General features: G+C 43.2%; 1 protein-coding gene across 4 annotated transcripts; it reads left to right on the top strand.

Annotated features, from left to right (window-relative positions):
* The first annotated feature begins 908 nt into the window (after window positions 1-908).
* Window positions 909-15,312, top strand: LOC115163152 (atypical kinase COQ8B, mitochondrial). Of its 4 annotated transcripts, none has more exons than XM_029714815.1 (15): window positions 909-943; window positions 1,634-1,815; window positions 2,030-2,356; window positions 5,817-5,883; window positions 6,247-6,318; window positions 6,582-6,698; window positions 8,549-8,634; window positions 8,815-8,955; window positions 9,419-9,500; window positions 9,718-9,811; window positions 10,155-10,296; window positions 11,834-11,941; window positions 12,303-12,368; window positions 13,844-13,930; window positions 14,199-15,312. In XM_029714815.1, exons 3-15 carry the CDS (start codon window positions 2,150-2,152, stop codon window positions 14,505-14,507), a joined length of 1,578 nt encoding a protein of 525 aa, XP_029570675.1. In that variant the 5' UTR covers window positions 909-943; window positions 1,634-1,815; window positions 2,030-2,149; the 3' UTR covers window positions 14,508-15,312. The 4 variants fall into 4 exon arrangements, with proteins under 4 accessions (XP_029570675.1, XP_029570671.1, XP_029570672.1 ...); XM_029714811.1 differs by lacking the exon at window positions 909-943 and adding an exon at window positions 1,360-1,446; XM_029714814.1 differs by lacking the exon at window positions 909-943 and adding an exon at window positions 1,367-1,435.
* Window positions 15,313-16,755: the final 1,443 nt, after the last annotated feature.

Genomic DNA, 16,755 nt, shown 5'->3' with positions numbered 1-16,755 from the left:
GGTTGATTGTAAACAAGAGAACTTAAAAAAAACATGCTCCCAGACCTTCCACATGTAGTTACAGTTGCACACAGTACTGTCAAAATATAAATTATTCTCATTAAAGCTGCAATATGTAACTTTTTGGGGTGACCTAAATTCACAGAAATGTGTGTTATAGATCTGTCATTCTCAGAGAAGTAGTACTGCTAGATTTGGGGTTCTACACAGTCAAATGTAACAGATAACTACATTTTTAGTAAAGAACTGTACAAATGATACATTTGTGACATCAATATTTAAAAAATATATAATACAGTAATATGAGATCTGTATGTAAAACATTTACATTTGACATTTTAGTCATTTAGAACATTCCATTCCAGCTAAACATACCATTCCAGTATTTACATCAAATACAGGTATAAAAATATATTTTGTAATTTCGACACAAAAAACATTTACAACTACATGCCTTCACAATAACAATATTCTCAGTAACAGTAACAACAATTGTTTAACTTGCTATGACTGTGATATGTAGTTGTTTATCTACCTTAGTTACGTGCTGCATATCATTTTGCCCCACTGTAGTATCATTGCGCAAAATAGTAAGCAGCATCATCTGGATATGTGTGCAACAAAAGTTCAACACTCACCTTCTGCTACCATTTCTGTCAAGCCGTCTACGCAGACAGTTTGACGCATACGTTCTATAAATCCAACGTATGCACCACACAGAACGCACAGCAAATGCAACGCTGCAAGGCAAACGCAGTGTTTCATTGGAAATTAACACAATTCTGGTGTACTAAAATGAATTTACACTGTCGGTGTGATCGAAGCGTACTCTTTTTGAGCAGACGGCTGGCGCTGGCTGGCTGCTGCAACAGAGCATCAGATATATGGGCTACACATACAGAGACAGAGGGACGCTGTATCGCTCGCTCGTATGCTTTTTCTGGTAAGATACTACATTCAGCCTCTTGCGAATTGAATAACTTATGAAACACAGAGATACGAAAGATACATTATTTTATATTTGTTCTTTTTTTAATTGGGCAAAAATTTCACCCATAAATACACGCCTTTAAGCATCAGCACCATCCTCATGATTTTGTAACTACATTCCAAACACTTGAATTTTGCTCCAACGTGATACGCCCTTTAAAAGTTATTGGCCATTGGGTTGCCGTAGCTTCTCCTGTTACTTCTCTGATTTGTTCAGTGGACATACTTTCATCCGTTAATCATACGTTAAATAATTTAAACGTGCCGTATGATTGGTCTAATTATATTATGCCCGCCTTCTCATATTTCGCGGGGCGCAGTTGGACCACAGGCACGTCTGTCAATTTAGTCAAACCTCTATTTCCGGGTTTGAAAGTTGTTGCGAAACAGCGTCAATCGTTAAACAAATATATATTTGTAAATTTTGCACCACCATCTTCACTCGGTAATCAAACGGTAACGTCTTTGGAAAGGATATAAGTCAATTAGCTAGTTAATGCCTTAGCTCATGAGTGCAGGTCTCAGTCACACGTGTCTGTATTACATGTCATGCTCACTGAATCATCTATAATGATAAGCGAAGCTTAGAATAAATGTATAGGTTGCTAGATTGTTTAAAGTGTGCGTGTGTTTGTCTTTCCAGTGATGCTAGCTGAGGTGTTTCAGGTGCTGCGGGGAGCAGGGAAGGTTGGCCAAGCATTTGCCAACACACAAGGGGAGATGCTGAGGCTAATGGCCTGTAACTCCACGCTGGGCACTGGGGTCAAAGCTGCCCAGGAGGTGGTCGAGGACGTGATGGGCACAGTCATGGGTGGTGCTGCCATGGTATGTTCAAACGGGAGAGAAGGGGGGGCTTTCTGCACACATCAAATAGATATACGGACACATTGGAGACATTATCACAGTTCAATGTCCTTTTCAGCTTTTAGGCTACATAAAGTGTTATAGTACTCTGCCAAATACAATTGAATGCACCATGGTGTATATTGCCTGGAGTGACATTGAATGAGGCACTGAATGTGACTTTTTCCATGTTCAGCAACAGTCCATCAAGGAGGATGTGTTCCCCGATGCTGAGGGATGGGAGGAAATGGATCTGGACGAGGCTGCTAAATGGGCGGTGGACTCCGAATTCCCACCAGGCCTAGAGGCCACATAGATGCCCAGCGGAGCGCCTCTCAGCCCAGCTGGGGGTCCAAGGGGAGCAGGCTGGCCTGGCCAAAGTGCTCGGTTCCTGCACATTGCCTTGACGCAATGGCACAGCAGGTTTTTCAATGACTCAGTAGTGGCCAGACTCACCCCAGAGGACATCAAGAAGGCCAGGGAGTCCAAGCAGGCATTTGCCAGGCCTATTGTTAAGCAGAAGGTCAGTGGCATAGGCTTACCTCCTGATTGTCTTTGTTCTCATGTGTGGGCTGTTCCACTGACTGGGTTTTTGGCTGATGTTGAGGTAGGTGTAAATCATGATGGGGCATTGGGGGTTAAGTTGGTCTGTGCTATATTAGGAAATAATTTCCCCATCTCTAAAGAAGTATGCAATGGCTGTCTTTATACGTAGGCCTACTGTATTGTGCTTCTCATGAATATTGTAAATCTAAAAATCTTTGGGATGAACCAATTTGATATACACACACTGCGTGCACAATTATTAAGCAAATTGTATTCCTCGGGATTCATTTTATTGTTGAACAAACAGTTTCTCTCAATCAATCCAAAATGTTATTGAACCTCAAACCTGAATGTTTAACAAAGGAAAAGTGAGTTTTCTTTCTCAGGGGAATGTAAGTGTGCACAATTATTAGGCAACTAAATTACAAAAAATAATTTTTCCCAACTCACTTGTTTATTCTCACTTTTTAGAGTAAGTGTAACAAATAAGTAACACAATGACAATTAAATAACATCTTTGGCCTTTAAAAAATATTCAGTGACCAGTATAGCCACCCTTCTTTTCAATAACTGCCATGAGCCTTCCATCCATGGAGTCTGTCAGTTTCTTGTTCTGTTCACGATCAACTTTCAATGAAGCAGCAACCACAGCCTCCCAAATGCTGTTCAAAGAGGTGTATTGCCTTCCCTCACTGTAAATCTCACGTTTGAGAAGGGCCCACAAGTTCTCAATAGGATTTAAGTCTGGTGAGGAAGGGGGGTCAGGTCATTATTCGGGCATCTTTGAGGCCCTTGCTGGCTAGCCAAGCAGTGGAGTACTTGGATGCATGTGGTGGAGCATTGTCCTCCATAAATATCCTGGCCTTCTTGAATGCTGAGGACTTCTTCTTCAAGCAGTGGTACAAGAAAGTCTCTTCAAGAAACTGGCAGTAGGTTTGGGAGTTAAGTTTCAGTCCACATCAAAGTTTATTTGTCACGTGCGCTGAATACAACAACTAAATACTTACATGCTCTAACCAATAGTGCACAAAAGGTATTAGGTGAACAATAGGTAAGTAAAGAAATAAAACAACAGTAAAAAGACAGGCTATATACAGTAGCGAGGCTATAAAAGTAGCGAGGCTTCATACAGACACAGGTTAGTCAGGCTGATTGAGGTAGTATGTACATATGGTTAAAGTAACTATGCATATATGATGAACAGAGTAGCAGTAGCGTAAAAGAGGGGTTGGCGGGTGGTGGGTGGCAGGACACAATGCAGATAGCCCGGTTAGCCAATGTGCGGGAGCACTGGTTGGTTGGCCCAATTGAGGTAGTATGTACATGAATGTATAGTTAAAGTGACTATGCATATATGATAAACAGAGAGTAGCAGCATTGTAAAAAGAGGGGTTGGGGGGGGCACACAATGCAAATAGTTCGGGTAACCATTTGGTTACCTGTTCAGGAGTCTTATGGCTTGGGGGTAAAAACTGTTGAGAAGCCTTTTTGTCCTAGACTTGGCACTCCGGTACCGCTTGCCATGCGGTAGCAGAGAGAACAGTCTGCGGCTGGGGTCTTTGACAATTTTTAGGGCCTTCCTCTGACACCGCCTGGTGTACAGGTCCTGGATGGCAGGCAGTTTAGCCCCAGTGATGTACTGGGCCGTACGCATTACCCTCTGTAGTGCCTCGCAGTCAGAGGCAGAGCAATTGCCGTACCAGGCTGTGATGTAACCAGTCAGGATGCTCTCGATGTTGCAGCTGTAGAACCTTTTGAGGATCTCAGGACCCATGCCAAATCTTTTTAGATTCCTGAGGGGGAATAGGCTTTGTCGTGCCCTCTTCACGACTGTCTTGGTGTGTTTGGACCATTCTAGTTTGTTGTTGATGTGGACACCAAGGAACTTGAAGCTCTCAACCTGCTCCACTACAGCCCCGTCGATGAGAATGCGGGCGTGCTCGGTCCTCCTTTTCCTGTAGTCCACAATAATCTCCTTAGTCTTGGTTACGTTGAGGGATAGGTTGTTATTCTGGCACCACCCGGCCAGGTCTGACTTCCTCCCTGTAGGCTGTCTCGTCATTGTCGGTGATCAGGTCTACCACTGTTGTGTCGTCTGCAAACTTAATGATGGTGTTGGAGTCGTGCCTGGCCATGCAATCGAGGGTGAACATGGAGTACAGGAGGGGACACGCACCCCTGGGGAGCTCCAGTGTTGAGGATCAGAGTGGCAGATGTGTTTCTGCCTACCCTCACCACCTGGGGGCGGCCCGTCAGGAAGTCCAGGATCCAGTTGCAGAGGGAGGTGTTTAGTCCCAGAATCCTTAGCTTAGTGATGAGCTTTGAGGGTACTATGGTGTTGAACGCTGAGCTGTAGTCAATGAATAGCATTCTCACGTAAGTGTTCCTTTTGTCCAGGTGGGAAAGGGCAGTGTGGAGTGCAATAGAGATTGCATCATCTGTGGATCTGTTTGGGTGGTATACAAATTGGAGTGGGTCTAGGGTTTCTGGGATAATGGTGTTGATGTGAGCAATGACCAACCTTTCAAAGCACTTCATGGCTACAGACGTGAGTGCTACGGGTCTGTAGTCATCTCCCCGAAAAGGTTCAACTACCTCATCCTTAATGATAGCAGCCTATACCAGTACCCCTCCTCCACCTTGCTGGCGCCTGACTCGAAGTGGTGCACTGTGTCCATTACTGAACCATCCATCTGGTCCATCAAAAGTCACTCTCATTTCATCTGTTCATAAATCCTTTGAAAAATCTGTCTTCAGAAATTTCTTTGCCCAATCTTGACGCCTCAACTTGTGAATCTTATTCAGTGGTAGTCGTGTTTCAGCCTTGTAGACCTTGACCATGTCTCTGAGCACTTGACACCTTGTACTTCTGGACACTCCAGGTAGGTTGCCGTTCTGGAATATGGTAGCACTGGAGGTCAATGGGTTCCTGGTAGCTTGAAGTCTTTTGCAGTTAATTTGCGCCCCAGTTGACTATTCGCAACAAAATGTTTGTCCGGTGGTCACGCCTCAATAGTTTAGCTATTTCAAGAGCGTTGCATCCGTTTGAAAGGCATTTTACAATTTTATTTTTTTAGTGTCAGTTAAATCTCTTTTTTGGCCCATTTTTACCTGAGGCAATGAAGCTGTCTAATAATTATGCACACCTTAATATAAGGTGTTAACTTTTCCCACACCCTCCCTCATTACACATACATATCACCTGAAAAATGATTAAATCCAATAAGCATTCAAGTTTATATGGTTTGGAGTTGAAAATGTGCATAGAAATAATGATAAGATCAGAATACTCACTTGCCTAATTGTGCACGCAGTGTATATATTTTTTAACATGTCTTAATGTGCAGTGTTGTCCTTTGGTATGAGACTTGTTCTTTTGGCAGTAGCTCAAATTAGCAAATTTGATCGTTAAAACAATAACATTCTCATTTTTACAGCTTAGTGATCGTGCAAGAGAGAGGAAGGTCCCTGCCACAAGAATCAGCAGGCTGGTTAACTTCGGGGGTAAGCGTTTCACTGCAATTAATGTAAATCACCCCCAGATATTGAAGTTGTATTAGGTACACCTATAGGATTCTATTGCTAGAATGCCATACAACAGATGTCTAAGGAAACATGACCCAGCCAGCATGCAGCTATATTACAAACAATATTTCTAATATTCTTAAATCAACTATTATAGTCATGACATCATTGCACAGCCCTGTCCCTATGACCTTGAGACAACTATACCTCTGTATAATCACTTACACCAAGCTCTCTGTGACTCATCTTAAATGGTACATGTTACTGTGTATGATCTCAGAAGTGAATGCGTATAATGGTAGGCACACTTACCATAGTTCCTTATGTCTGCCTCCTTGGCAGGTCTGGCTGTCGGGCTGGGACTAGGTGCCATTGCAGAGGTGGCGAAGCAATCTATTGGAGCCAAGCGTGCAGGTAGGTTCCTCCATGCATCTCTGAAACAGACATGAGATGAAGAAGCTGCATGATAGGTGGCACTGGAGGTTGTACGATTGGCTGCCAGGCTGGACTGACTGAAGTTCCTCTCAATATGGCTTGGTTCACCCTTTGTATGTTATGATATACAGTGTTTCTCAAGAGTGTAGTTACTTCGGTCTTGCTCATGAATTCAGACTTTACTTTGTTTCACTCGCTCATTCACTCTGATTCTGTAATAAACTCCACCATGTCTTTCTCAGAGGGTGCCCTGTTGGACTCACCTCTCTTGTCCGAGGCCAATGCTGAGAGGATAGTGAACACCTTGTGCAAAGTCAGAGGGGCAGCCCTCAAAATAGGACAGATGCTCAGTATGCAAGGTATAGTGATCTACCCTCCCCTCTGTCACCCACCACATTAACTTTGATTAAATTACTTGGAATACTTGTTAGATGCAGCATATCAGAGCAAAAACCAAGCCATGATGTTGAAGGAATTGTCCGTAGAGCTCCGAGACAGGATTGTGTCGAGGCACAAATCTGGGGAAGGTTACCCAAAAAATGTCTGCAGCATTGAAGTTCCACAAGAACACAGTGGACTCCATCATTCTTAAATGGAAGAAGTTTGGAACCACCAAGACCGTTCCTAGAGCTGGCCGCCCGGCCAAACTGAGCAATCAGGGGAGAAGGGCCTTGGTCAGGGACCAAGAACCCGATGGTCACGCTGACAGAACTCCTCTGTGGAGATGGGAAAACATTCCAGAAGGACAAACTTCTCTGCAGCAGTCCATCAATCTGGCCTTTATGGTAGAATGGCCAGATGGAAGCCATTTCTCAGTAAAAGGCACATGACAGCCCGCTTGGAGTTTGCCAAAAGGCATCTAAAGGGCTCTCAGACCATGAGAAATAAGATTCTCTGGTCTGATGAACCCAAGATTGAACTCTTTAGCCTGAATGTCAAGCATCACATCTGGAGGAAACCTGGCACCATCCCTACAGTGAATCACTTTCGTGTTTTTGACGTAAAATGTTTTTGTTGTACTGTATGAATGTTTCTAGTTGTGTTTTATGTTGTGTATGTAAGTTGTTTTGTCTGAAACGTTCCCCTGCTGCTGTTGGACCAGGTCTCTCTTGGAAAAGAGATGTTATCTCAATGAGAAAAACCTGTAGAAATAAAGGTTAAAAAATGGTGGTGGCAGCATCATGCTGTGGGGATGTTTTTCAGTGGCAGGGACTGGGAGACTAGTCAGGATTGAGGGAAAAGCTGAACGGAGCAAAGTACAGAGAGATCCTTGATGAAAACATGCTCCAGAGCGCTCAGGACCTAAGACTGGGGAAAAGGTTCATCTTCCAACAGGACAATGACCCTAAGCACACAGCCAAGACAATGCAGGAGTGGCTTTGGGGCAAGTTTCGAAATGTCCTTGAGTGGCCCAGCCAGAACCCAGACTTGAACCCGATCAAACATCTCTGGGAGAGACCTGAAAATAGCTGTGCAGCGACGCTCTCTATTCCAACCTGACAGAGCTTTAGAGGATCTGCAGAGAATGGGAGAAACTCCAAGCTTGCAGCGTCATACCCAAGAAGACTCAAGGCTGTAATCACAGCCAAAGGTTCTTCAACAAAGTACTGAGTAAAGGGTCTGATTACTTATGCAAATGTGATATTTCCATTTTTAATACATTTGCAAAAATGTCTAAACTTGTTTTTACATTGTCATTGTGTGTAGATTCAGGGAGAAAAAAGCCCCAATACATTATAGAATAAGGCAGCAACTTAACAAAATGTGGAAAAAGTCAAGGGGTCTGAATATTTAGATGGATGGTTCTGTCGACTGTGGGACCTTATATAGACAGGTGTGTGTGCCTTTTCAAATCATGTTCAATCAATTGAATTTACCACAGGTGGACTCCAAGTTATAGAAACATCTCAAGGATGATCGAAACAGGATGCACCTGAGCTCAATTTTAAGTCTCATAGCAAAGGGTCTGAATACTTAGGTCATTAAGGCATTTCTGTTTTTTATTTTGAATACATTTGTTAATTTAAAAAAGTTTTCACTTTGTCATTATAGTATTGTGTGTAGATTGATGAGGAACAAATCAATATTTAAGCAATTTCAGGATAAGGCTGTAACGTAACAAAATGTGGAAAAAGTCAAGGGGTCTGAATATTTTCTGAATGCGCTGTATACTAGGTCAATTTAACACTTGTTGTGTTCTTCCCGGTAGATAACTCCTTCATAAACCCCCAGCTACAGAAGATCTTTGAGCGGGTCCGACAGAGCGCGGACTTCATGCCCGCCTGGCAGATGAATGTGCGTCATGCGTACACTGAAATATCTTCTTAAACTTCAGTTATTGTATAGTACAGATAGACATTCCATATATTTGACTTTCCACTACTATGACTGTTTTACTGTGACTGTTTGCAAGTCATTTTGGAATTGAATTGGACTTCTAGACTGATGTCCCCTCTGCTGTGTATGTCACTGCAGAAAGTTCTGGAGGAGGAGCTAGGTGCAGGCTGGAGGAAGCAGCTGTCGTCGTTTGAGGACAAGCCTTTCGCCGCCGCCTCAATTGGCCAGGTGCATCACGGGATGCTGCAAGACGGCAGGGAGGTCGCCATGAAGATTCAGGTGAGGGATGCAATAAATATCCTTTGACATCCAAAGGGAACCAGCCTCCAATGCCGGGTTCAGTAGTATAGTAATGGCAGCAATAGTAATGGTAGCAATAGTATAGTAATGGTAGCAATAGTATAGTAATGGTAGCAATAGTAATGGTATCAGTCACTGACCCATGAATAGAGGAGGTTTAATTTGTCATTGTAAAATCTTTGGATGAAAAGAAAAACAACCTACTTAACATCCCAAACCCTAGTTAGTGGTTGGGTGCGTTTTTCTTTTAACACTAACTTGTAAAAAAAGGTTATTGTTCTGGTGAAGAGATTCTCGCTGTGTTTTGTCATGGGAGCTCTAAGATTAGATTCTTGATATTCTCAGACAGTCTTTGATCTTTACTCATGTAATTCTGTTCTCTCTCTCCTCTCTCGCTCTCGCTCTCGCTCTCGCTCTCGCTCTCGCTCTCGCTCTCTCGCAGTACCCAGGAGTAGCTGAGAGCATCCACAGTGACATCAACAACCTGATGTCTGTGCTGAAGATGAGCCTTGTTCTACCAGAGGGTAAGGGTTCAGAAATCTAAACCTATTGTAATAATGATGATGATAATAATAAGGAGAATGTATTCAACTTATATAGCGCTTTTCATTACAAAAATGATCTCAACGCTTAAATAATAATTGGTCCTCTGTATTGAATGCTTTGTAGTGAGAGTCCCAAGTGCTTGGGAAAATGCCCTGAGGAGGCTGCCTAACTTATATTGACATTATTTTCTCGCAGGCTTGTTTGCAGACAGTAGTCTAGAGGTCCTTCAAAGAGAGCTGGCGTGGGAGTGTGACTACAAGAGAGAGGCGGAGAGTGCCAAGCATTTTAAGTAAGCCCTACACCTCTGAGTCTGTCATAAAGCATGAAGTCTCTTCAGAAGGACTGATCATTAACTTGAATAGCCTGTAGTAGTCCTCTTAGTGTATCCAAATGTTACTATACAGTGACTATAAATTAAATACCACTTAAAATACCACTTTCCACAGTATTGGGGATGCTGGCCCTCATTTTATTTTCTAGATTTATTTAGTTTAGTTCCTATCAAGATGATACTCTCTCTAATGCACTGTGAATCTGATGGTAGTCCACTTTGTGTGCCTGTTGTATAGTGATTCATTGTAATGTACCAGTTTAGTCCTGTTGAGCAGATGATTGATTTCTGTCTGCCTCAGGTCACTTTTGGCAGATGACCCATTTTTCCACGTGCCATTTGTGGTGGACGAGCTCTCAGGAAGGAGGGTTCTGGCCATGGAGCTGGTGTCAGGGGTACCGCTGGACAGCTGTGTGGATCTGGATCAGGAGACAAGGAACCAGGTAAGAGCTGACCTCTGATCTCCAGCCAGGAGAATAAACATTGGGTGAATGGTCTTTTTCCTGGTAGCGCTGTGGGATGATGTTGTGGCCACATTAGTACCTACCCTTAGTCTAACTCGGTGACTGGTTGACTGACCGGAGACCTTTTTGTAGCTATGACTGCCCTTAACCTAGCTTTCCCAAGGCGTGCACGTTTTGGTTTTTGCCCTAACACTACACAGCTGATTCATATTATCCAATGTTGATGATTATTTGAATTAGCTGGGTAGTGCTAGGGCAAAAACCAAAACGGGCACGCTTTGGGGTCCTGAAGACTGGGTTTGTGAAACTCTGCCTTAATAGATAGGTTGCTATACTATGACTCTGCAGATCAGCTGTGTACTATGACTGCAGACCAGCTGTATAATGTGCTCTTCTCAGTTGTCATTGATTTGAAGAAATTAGGCATTTCCCCCAAAACCCTTTTGAAGCAATGAATCACATATGCCATTGTCTCTACAGTAGAGGAATCATGTATATTAGATGGCTCTAGTGATTTGTTGAATCTGGTTTAAAATGGCTCCAGGTTCTTACTTTGTAAACAGACCATGATTCAGCACCTGTGGCATTGGGATGAAATGGAAACCACAGAAAACTGAGAGGATTATTAAGGATCGGACCCTTTTTTTTTCAATTTTCCCCTAAAATGACTTACCCAAATCTAACTGCCTGTAGTTCAGGACCTGAAGCAAGGTTATGTATATTCTTGATACCATTTGAAAGGAAACATTTTGAAGTTTGTGGAAATGTGGAAATTAATGTAGGAGAATATAGCACATTAGATCTGGTAAAAGATAATACAAAGACAAAAAACATGCGGTTTTAATTTTTTCATATTTGAAATGCAAGGGAAAGGCCACAATGTATTATTCCAGCTTAGGCACAATTTTGATTTTGGCCCCTAGATGGCAGCAGTGTATGTGCAAAGTTTTAGACTGATCCAATGAACCATTGCGTTTCTGTTCAAAATGTTGTATCAAGTCTGCCCAAATGTGCCTGATAGGTTTATTAATACATTTTCTAGTTCATAACTGTGCACTCTCCTCAAACAATAGCATGGTATTCTTTCACTGTAATAGCTACTGTAAATTGGACAGTGCAGTTTGATTAAAAATAATTAAATCTTTCTTCCCATATCAGAGATGTCTATGTCCTGGGAAATGTTCTTGTTACTTACAACCTCATGCTAATCACATTAGCGCATGTTAGCTCAAATGTCCCGTGGGGGGGGGGGGGGGGGGGACACTGATCCTGTAGAGGTTAAAAGGATGCTCTAAAACCACATTTCTGATGCAACACTATGCACATGACCCATTTGACCAGCAGAGGGCCGTAACCCGAGTTGAGTGGTGACACTGATATCGCTCACTATGTAGGGTTGTGTCCAAAATGTCACCCTATTCCCTATTTGGTGGAATAGCTTGCCATTTGGGATGCAGACTAGGAGAGGTAAACTGACCCCTGTGGTCTCAAATTTCTTCTCCCCCCCCCCCCCCAGATCTGCTTCAACATCCTACAGCTGTGTCTGAGAGAGCTCTTTGAGTTCCGCTTCATGCAGACGGACCCCAACTGGGCCAACTTCTTTTACAACGTTGAACAGAACAAGGTGAGAGGATGAGTGAGCCTGTGACAAGATGCTGGGGACGTCCCATATGGCACCCTATTCTCTATATAGTGTGCTACTTTTGACCAGAGCCCACAGGGTGCACAGATTATGTAGGGAATAGGGTGCCATTTGGGATTCAGAGCTTTGTCGTTCATCAATACCATGACTCTGACCTTCAACCTAGTTTTTGTATGAATTAGCTTTATAACGAATTTATAACAGCATACATGTACAAAAAAAGTAACATTCATTTTCATGAGAACATACCACTTTATTCCCCGCATTTATGAACATGTACGGTGGCGATTGTTGTTTTGGTGGGGATGTGACGTAGTTTAACCTCTGCCCACTGTGTCTCCAGATTATTCTGTTGGATTTCGGTGCGTGCCGGGATTACCCTGAGGCCTTCACAGATGATTACGTACAGGTAAATGAACCTCAGTCGTGTGCATTAACACCAAACGGAGGAAAATGGCCTGAAACGGACAGACTACCTGGACACCTTTTTGCTACGGTGTGCCCTGACAATTACAGTGCATTCAGAAAGTATTTAGACCCCTTGACCTTTTCCAAATGTTGTTACGTTACAGGCTTATTCTAAAATAGATTAAAATAAAAATACTCATCAGTCTACACACAATACCCCATAATGACAAAGCAAAAACGGGGTTTTAGAAATGTTTTTCTAATGTATTAAAAATAAAAACTGGAAATATCCCATTTACAAAGACCCTTTACTCGGTACTTTGTTGAAGCAGTGATTACAGCCTCGAGTCTTCGTGGGTATGACGCTACAGTCTTTGCACACCTGTATTTGGGGAGTTTCTCCCATTCTTCTCTGCAGATCCTCTCAAGCTCTGTCAGGTTGGATGGGGAGCGTCGCTGCACGGCTATTTTCAGGTCTCTCCAGAGATGTTCGATCAGGTTCAAGTCCGGGCTCTGGCTGGGTAACTCATGGACATTCCAAGACGTGTCCCGAAGCCACTTTTGCTTTGTCTTGGCTGTGTGCTTAGGGTTGTTGTCCTGTTGGAAGGTGAACGTTTGCCCCAGTCTGAGGTCTTGAGCTCCCTGGAGCAGGTTTTCATCAAGGATCTCTCTCTACTTTGCTCTGTTCATCTTTGCCTCTGCTGACTAGTCTCTCAGTCCCTGCTGCTGAAAAACATTCCCACGGCATGATGCTGCCAACACCATGCTTCACCGTAGGGATGGTGTCAGGTTTCCTCCAGAAGTGACGCTTGGCATTCAGCCCAAAGAGTTCAATTTTGGTTTAATCAGACCAGAGAATCTTGTTTTTCATGGTCTGAGAGTCCTTTAGATGCCTTTTGGGCTCAATGCCAAGCGTCCAAGTGGGCTGTCATGTGCCTTTTACTGAGGAGTGACTTCCGTCTGGCCACTCTACCATGAAGGCCTGCAGAGATGGTTGTCCTTCTGGAAGGTTCTCTCATCTTCACAGAGGCCCTCTGGAGCTCTGTAAGAGTGACCATCGGGTTCTTGGTCACCTCCCTGACCAAGGTCCTTCTCCCCCGATTGCTCAGTTTGGCCGGGCGGCCAGCTCTAGGAAGAGTCTCTTGGTGGTTCCAAACTTCTTCCATTTAAGAATGATGGAGTCCACTGTGTTCTTGGGAACCTTCAATGCTGCATACATTCTTTTGGTACCCTTCCCCAGATCTGTGCCTCGACACAATCCTGTCTCGGAGCTCTATTGACAATTACTTCAACCTCATGGCTTGGTTTTTACTCTGACATGCACTGTCAACTGTGGGACCTTTATATAGACAGGTGTGTGTGCCTTTCCAAATCGTATACAATCAATTGAATTTACCACAGGTAGAATCTAATCATGGCTTTGAGTTTGTTCTCTGTAACCTTTTTGATATCGTAAGTTGGTCTGTCTGTGTCCAGGTGGTGCACGCAGCCTCCATCGGCGATAGGGAGACTGTACTGGAGAAATCCAAGGACCTTAAGTTCCTCACAGGGTTTGAGGCCAAGGTAAGAGGGTATTTTTGTGCAGTAGTAACTATGGTATCATGAAGCGCATACATTTTTGATGTGTGGTTTATTACATTTTCTCTCCCCCCCCCGGGTTGGGGTATATACATAGCCTTGTATTGTTCTATACTTTTGAGTTAGTAAACAAAGGAACATAAAGTAATATTATAAGCCATAAAGGTGCATGCATGGTTATAACACGTAATAAAGCGTTATACATGCTGAGTGTTACAGAGTTGTTGTGTTGAAATGCCCTCTCTCTCCCCAGGCGTTCCAGGACGCCCACGTGGAGGCGGTGATGATTCTGGGCGAGGCCTTCGCCAACTCTGACCCCTTTGACTTTGGCACCCAGAGCACCACGCAGCGGATCCAGAGTCTGATCCCCGTCATGCTGCGTCACCGCCTCACCCCGCCCCCGGAGGAGACCTACTCCCTGCACCGCAAGATGGCCGGCTCCTTCCTCATCTGCTCCAAGCTTGGCGCCAAAATCGCCTGCAAGGACATGTTCCTGGACATCTACAACTCCTACCAACAGCGGCGGCTGGAGAAGGAGAAGGCTGCCCAAATTCAGGGCTAGATAGGGTCAAAGGTCATTACTAGTGGTCACCCTCTCAGACTGCACCCTAGTGGGCAGAACTGACTGTCCAACTCCCATGGCTTTGTACTATGTTTATTTAAGATATAGTAACTGCACTACTTGGATGATCCACAGACTCCCAGCACTTTGACTCTGTCAGTGACTTGATGCCACTCCAAAACTTAGTGGGGTGGTCTGGCAGTAAGGAGTGGGAGGCAGAGCGTCTGCTTGTATATAAGAACACAGAAAGAAACTCTAGCATTTGTGTGATTTGAATCACTTGAGATTAGTGTTAATAATAATTGTGTAAAGGTATGGTCCAACTTGATGTACATATAATTGATTTGAGCTGTGTCTCTGTTAAGGGAAAAGGTAATATGTTTTGAGTGTTGGATTGTGTTTTTGATGTGCCCTGGTCCAATGGTTTCCATCGAACTGTCATTTTTAATGTAAATGCCACAAACATCGTATTTGTTTCTGAAAATGGCAGTGTTTGTCCTCAAAGCCATTTTTACACTGAAAGTGAAGTGGATGTTATTATATACAGTACAAAGATTGCTCTTTGCAATAATATTTGAATCTTCAACAGGTATATTTTTGGCTAAAAAACACAATGTGGGGAATATTTAATGGCGGAAAAAAACTTCTATACAAGGCTTATTTCACTGCCTTTGGTTGCAGTATTGAGCTGCCTTGTGCATGTATTTCCACGGCATGTTGATGAGCATTGTTCTATGTATTTTAAAGGACTGTTTGATGGAAACCCTAATGTCCTTAAACAGTATGATAAAATAGTCCAGCTAGATGACGTCGTCTGTAAAAAGCATCCGCATAAATGTGTGCGTTGATGTTCTGTTCCATGCACTTTGGGACTGTACTCCACCTCCGTAAGACATAATCAATGATTATTCTGTGGCTTTCCATCCTTGCAATTAACAGTTGACTAAAAGGGAGACCTATTGCCACGTGATAGCTGTTTAAATTGGGTTAAATTCAGAACAAAACGGGCTGAAATGTGAAGGATAACCTCCATTTCTCCAATAAGAAACGCTAATTCTTTTGCAAAATGTTTTGCTATGGTATGCACTAATGAATATACGCCTGTATTAGCAGGCGCCTGCTAGTAATGAGGTCATTTACCTGCTCAGATAACACAAAAACATACCTTAGACATGTTTACTCTGATGTTTAAGAGATGGGGCAGGGAATGGAACATCGACTAAATGGCCCGTCTTTACTGTATATTCTGCTAAACTCTCTGATGTACACAAGGTGAAGCACTGTAAGGTGCATACGGAGAAGATGGTTTACTGGTGTGAGCCCTAGCTGTTGGATTTCCTTCTTCACTCCCCGTGAGTCATTTACTGTTTATGTCTCTGGACTGAAATAGAGGAGACCTTCCAGGGCCCACATACAGAACATCATGATAATAGCTCTTTCCATTCTAATGCTATTTCCTCCACAATAATCTAATGGACAGTTAGCCATTATATTCCATCACCTCTGGCCCGTCTACCTTGTCCTTGTACCAGACATACAGTGGCAAGAAAAAGTATGTGAACCTTTTGGAATGATCTGGATTTCTGCTTAAATTGGTCATACAATTTTGATCTGATCTTCATCTAAGTCTCAACAATAGACAGTCTGCTTAAACTAATAACACACAAACAATTCTACATTTTCATGTCTTTATTGAACACACCATGTAAACATTCACAGTGCAGGGTGGGAAAAGTATGTGAACCCTTGGACGTAATAACTGGTTGACCCTCCTTTGGACGTAATAACCTCAACCAAACATGTTCTGTAGTTGCGGATCAGACCTGCACAACGGTCAGGAGGAATTTTGGACCGTTCCTCATTACAAAACTGTTTTCAGTTCTGCAATATTCTTGTGATGTCTGGTGTGAACTGCTCTCTTGAGGTCATGCCACTGCATCTCAATCGGGTTGAGGTTAGGACTCTGACTGGGCCACTCCAGAAGGTGTATTTTCTTCTGTTGAAGCCATTCTGTTGTTGATTTACTTCTGTTTTGGGTCGTTGTCCATTTATAGACAGTTTGTCTTACCGCGGACTGATGAACATCAAGGCTTTTAGAGATACTTTTGTAACCCTTTCCAGCTTTATGCAAGTCAACAATTCTTAATCTTAGGTCTTCTCAGATCTCTTTTGTTTAAGGCATGGTTCACATCAGACAATGCTTCTTGTGAATAGCAAACTCAAATTTTGTGTTTTGTATCGGGCAGGG

Source organism: Salmo trutta, chromosome 26 (genome assembly GCF_901001165.1).
Source record: "Salmo trutta chromosome 26, fSalTru1.1, whole genome shotgun sequence".
Taxonomy (NCBI): domain Eukaryota; kingdom Metazoa; phylum Chordata; class Actinopteri; order Salmoniformes; family Salmonidae; genus Salmo; species Salmo trutta.
The sequence above is the reverse complement of the archived record's forward strand: the minus strand, read 5'-3'. Positions and strand labels throughout refer to the sequence as shown.

Coding starts and splice junctions, on each gene's coding strand:
- LOC115163152 (XM_029714815.1), top strand. CDS start 2,150: ATGCCCAGCGGAGCGCCTCTCAGCCCAGCTGGGGGTCCAAGGGGAGCA. Junction 8,956..9,418: donor AGGTCGCCATGAAGATTCAG/GTGAGGGATGCA, acceptor GCTCTCTCGCAG/TACCCAGGAGTAGCTGAGAG. Junction 13,931..14,198: donor TCACAGGGTTTGAGGCCAAG/GTAAGAGGGTAT, acceptor CTCTCTCCCCAG/GCGTTCCAGGACGCCCACGT.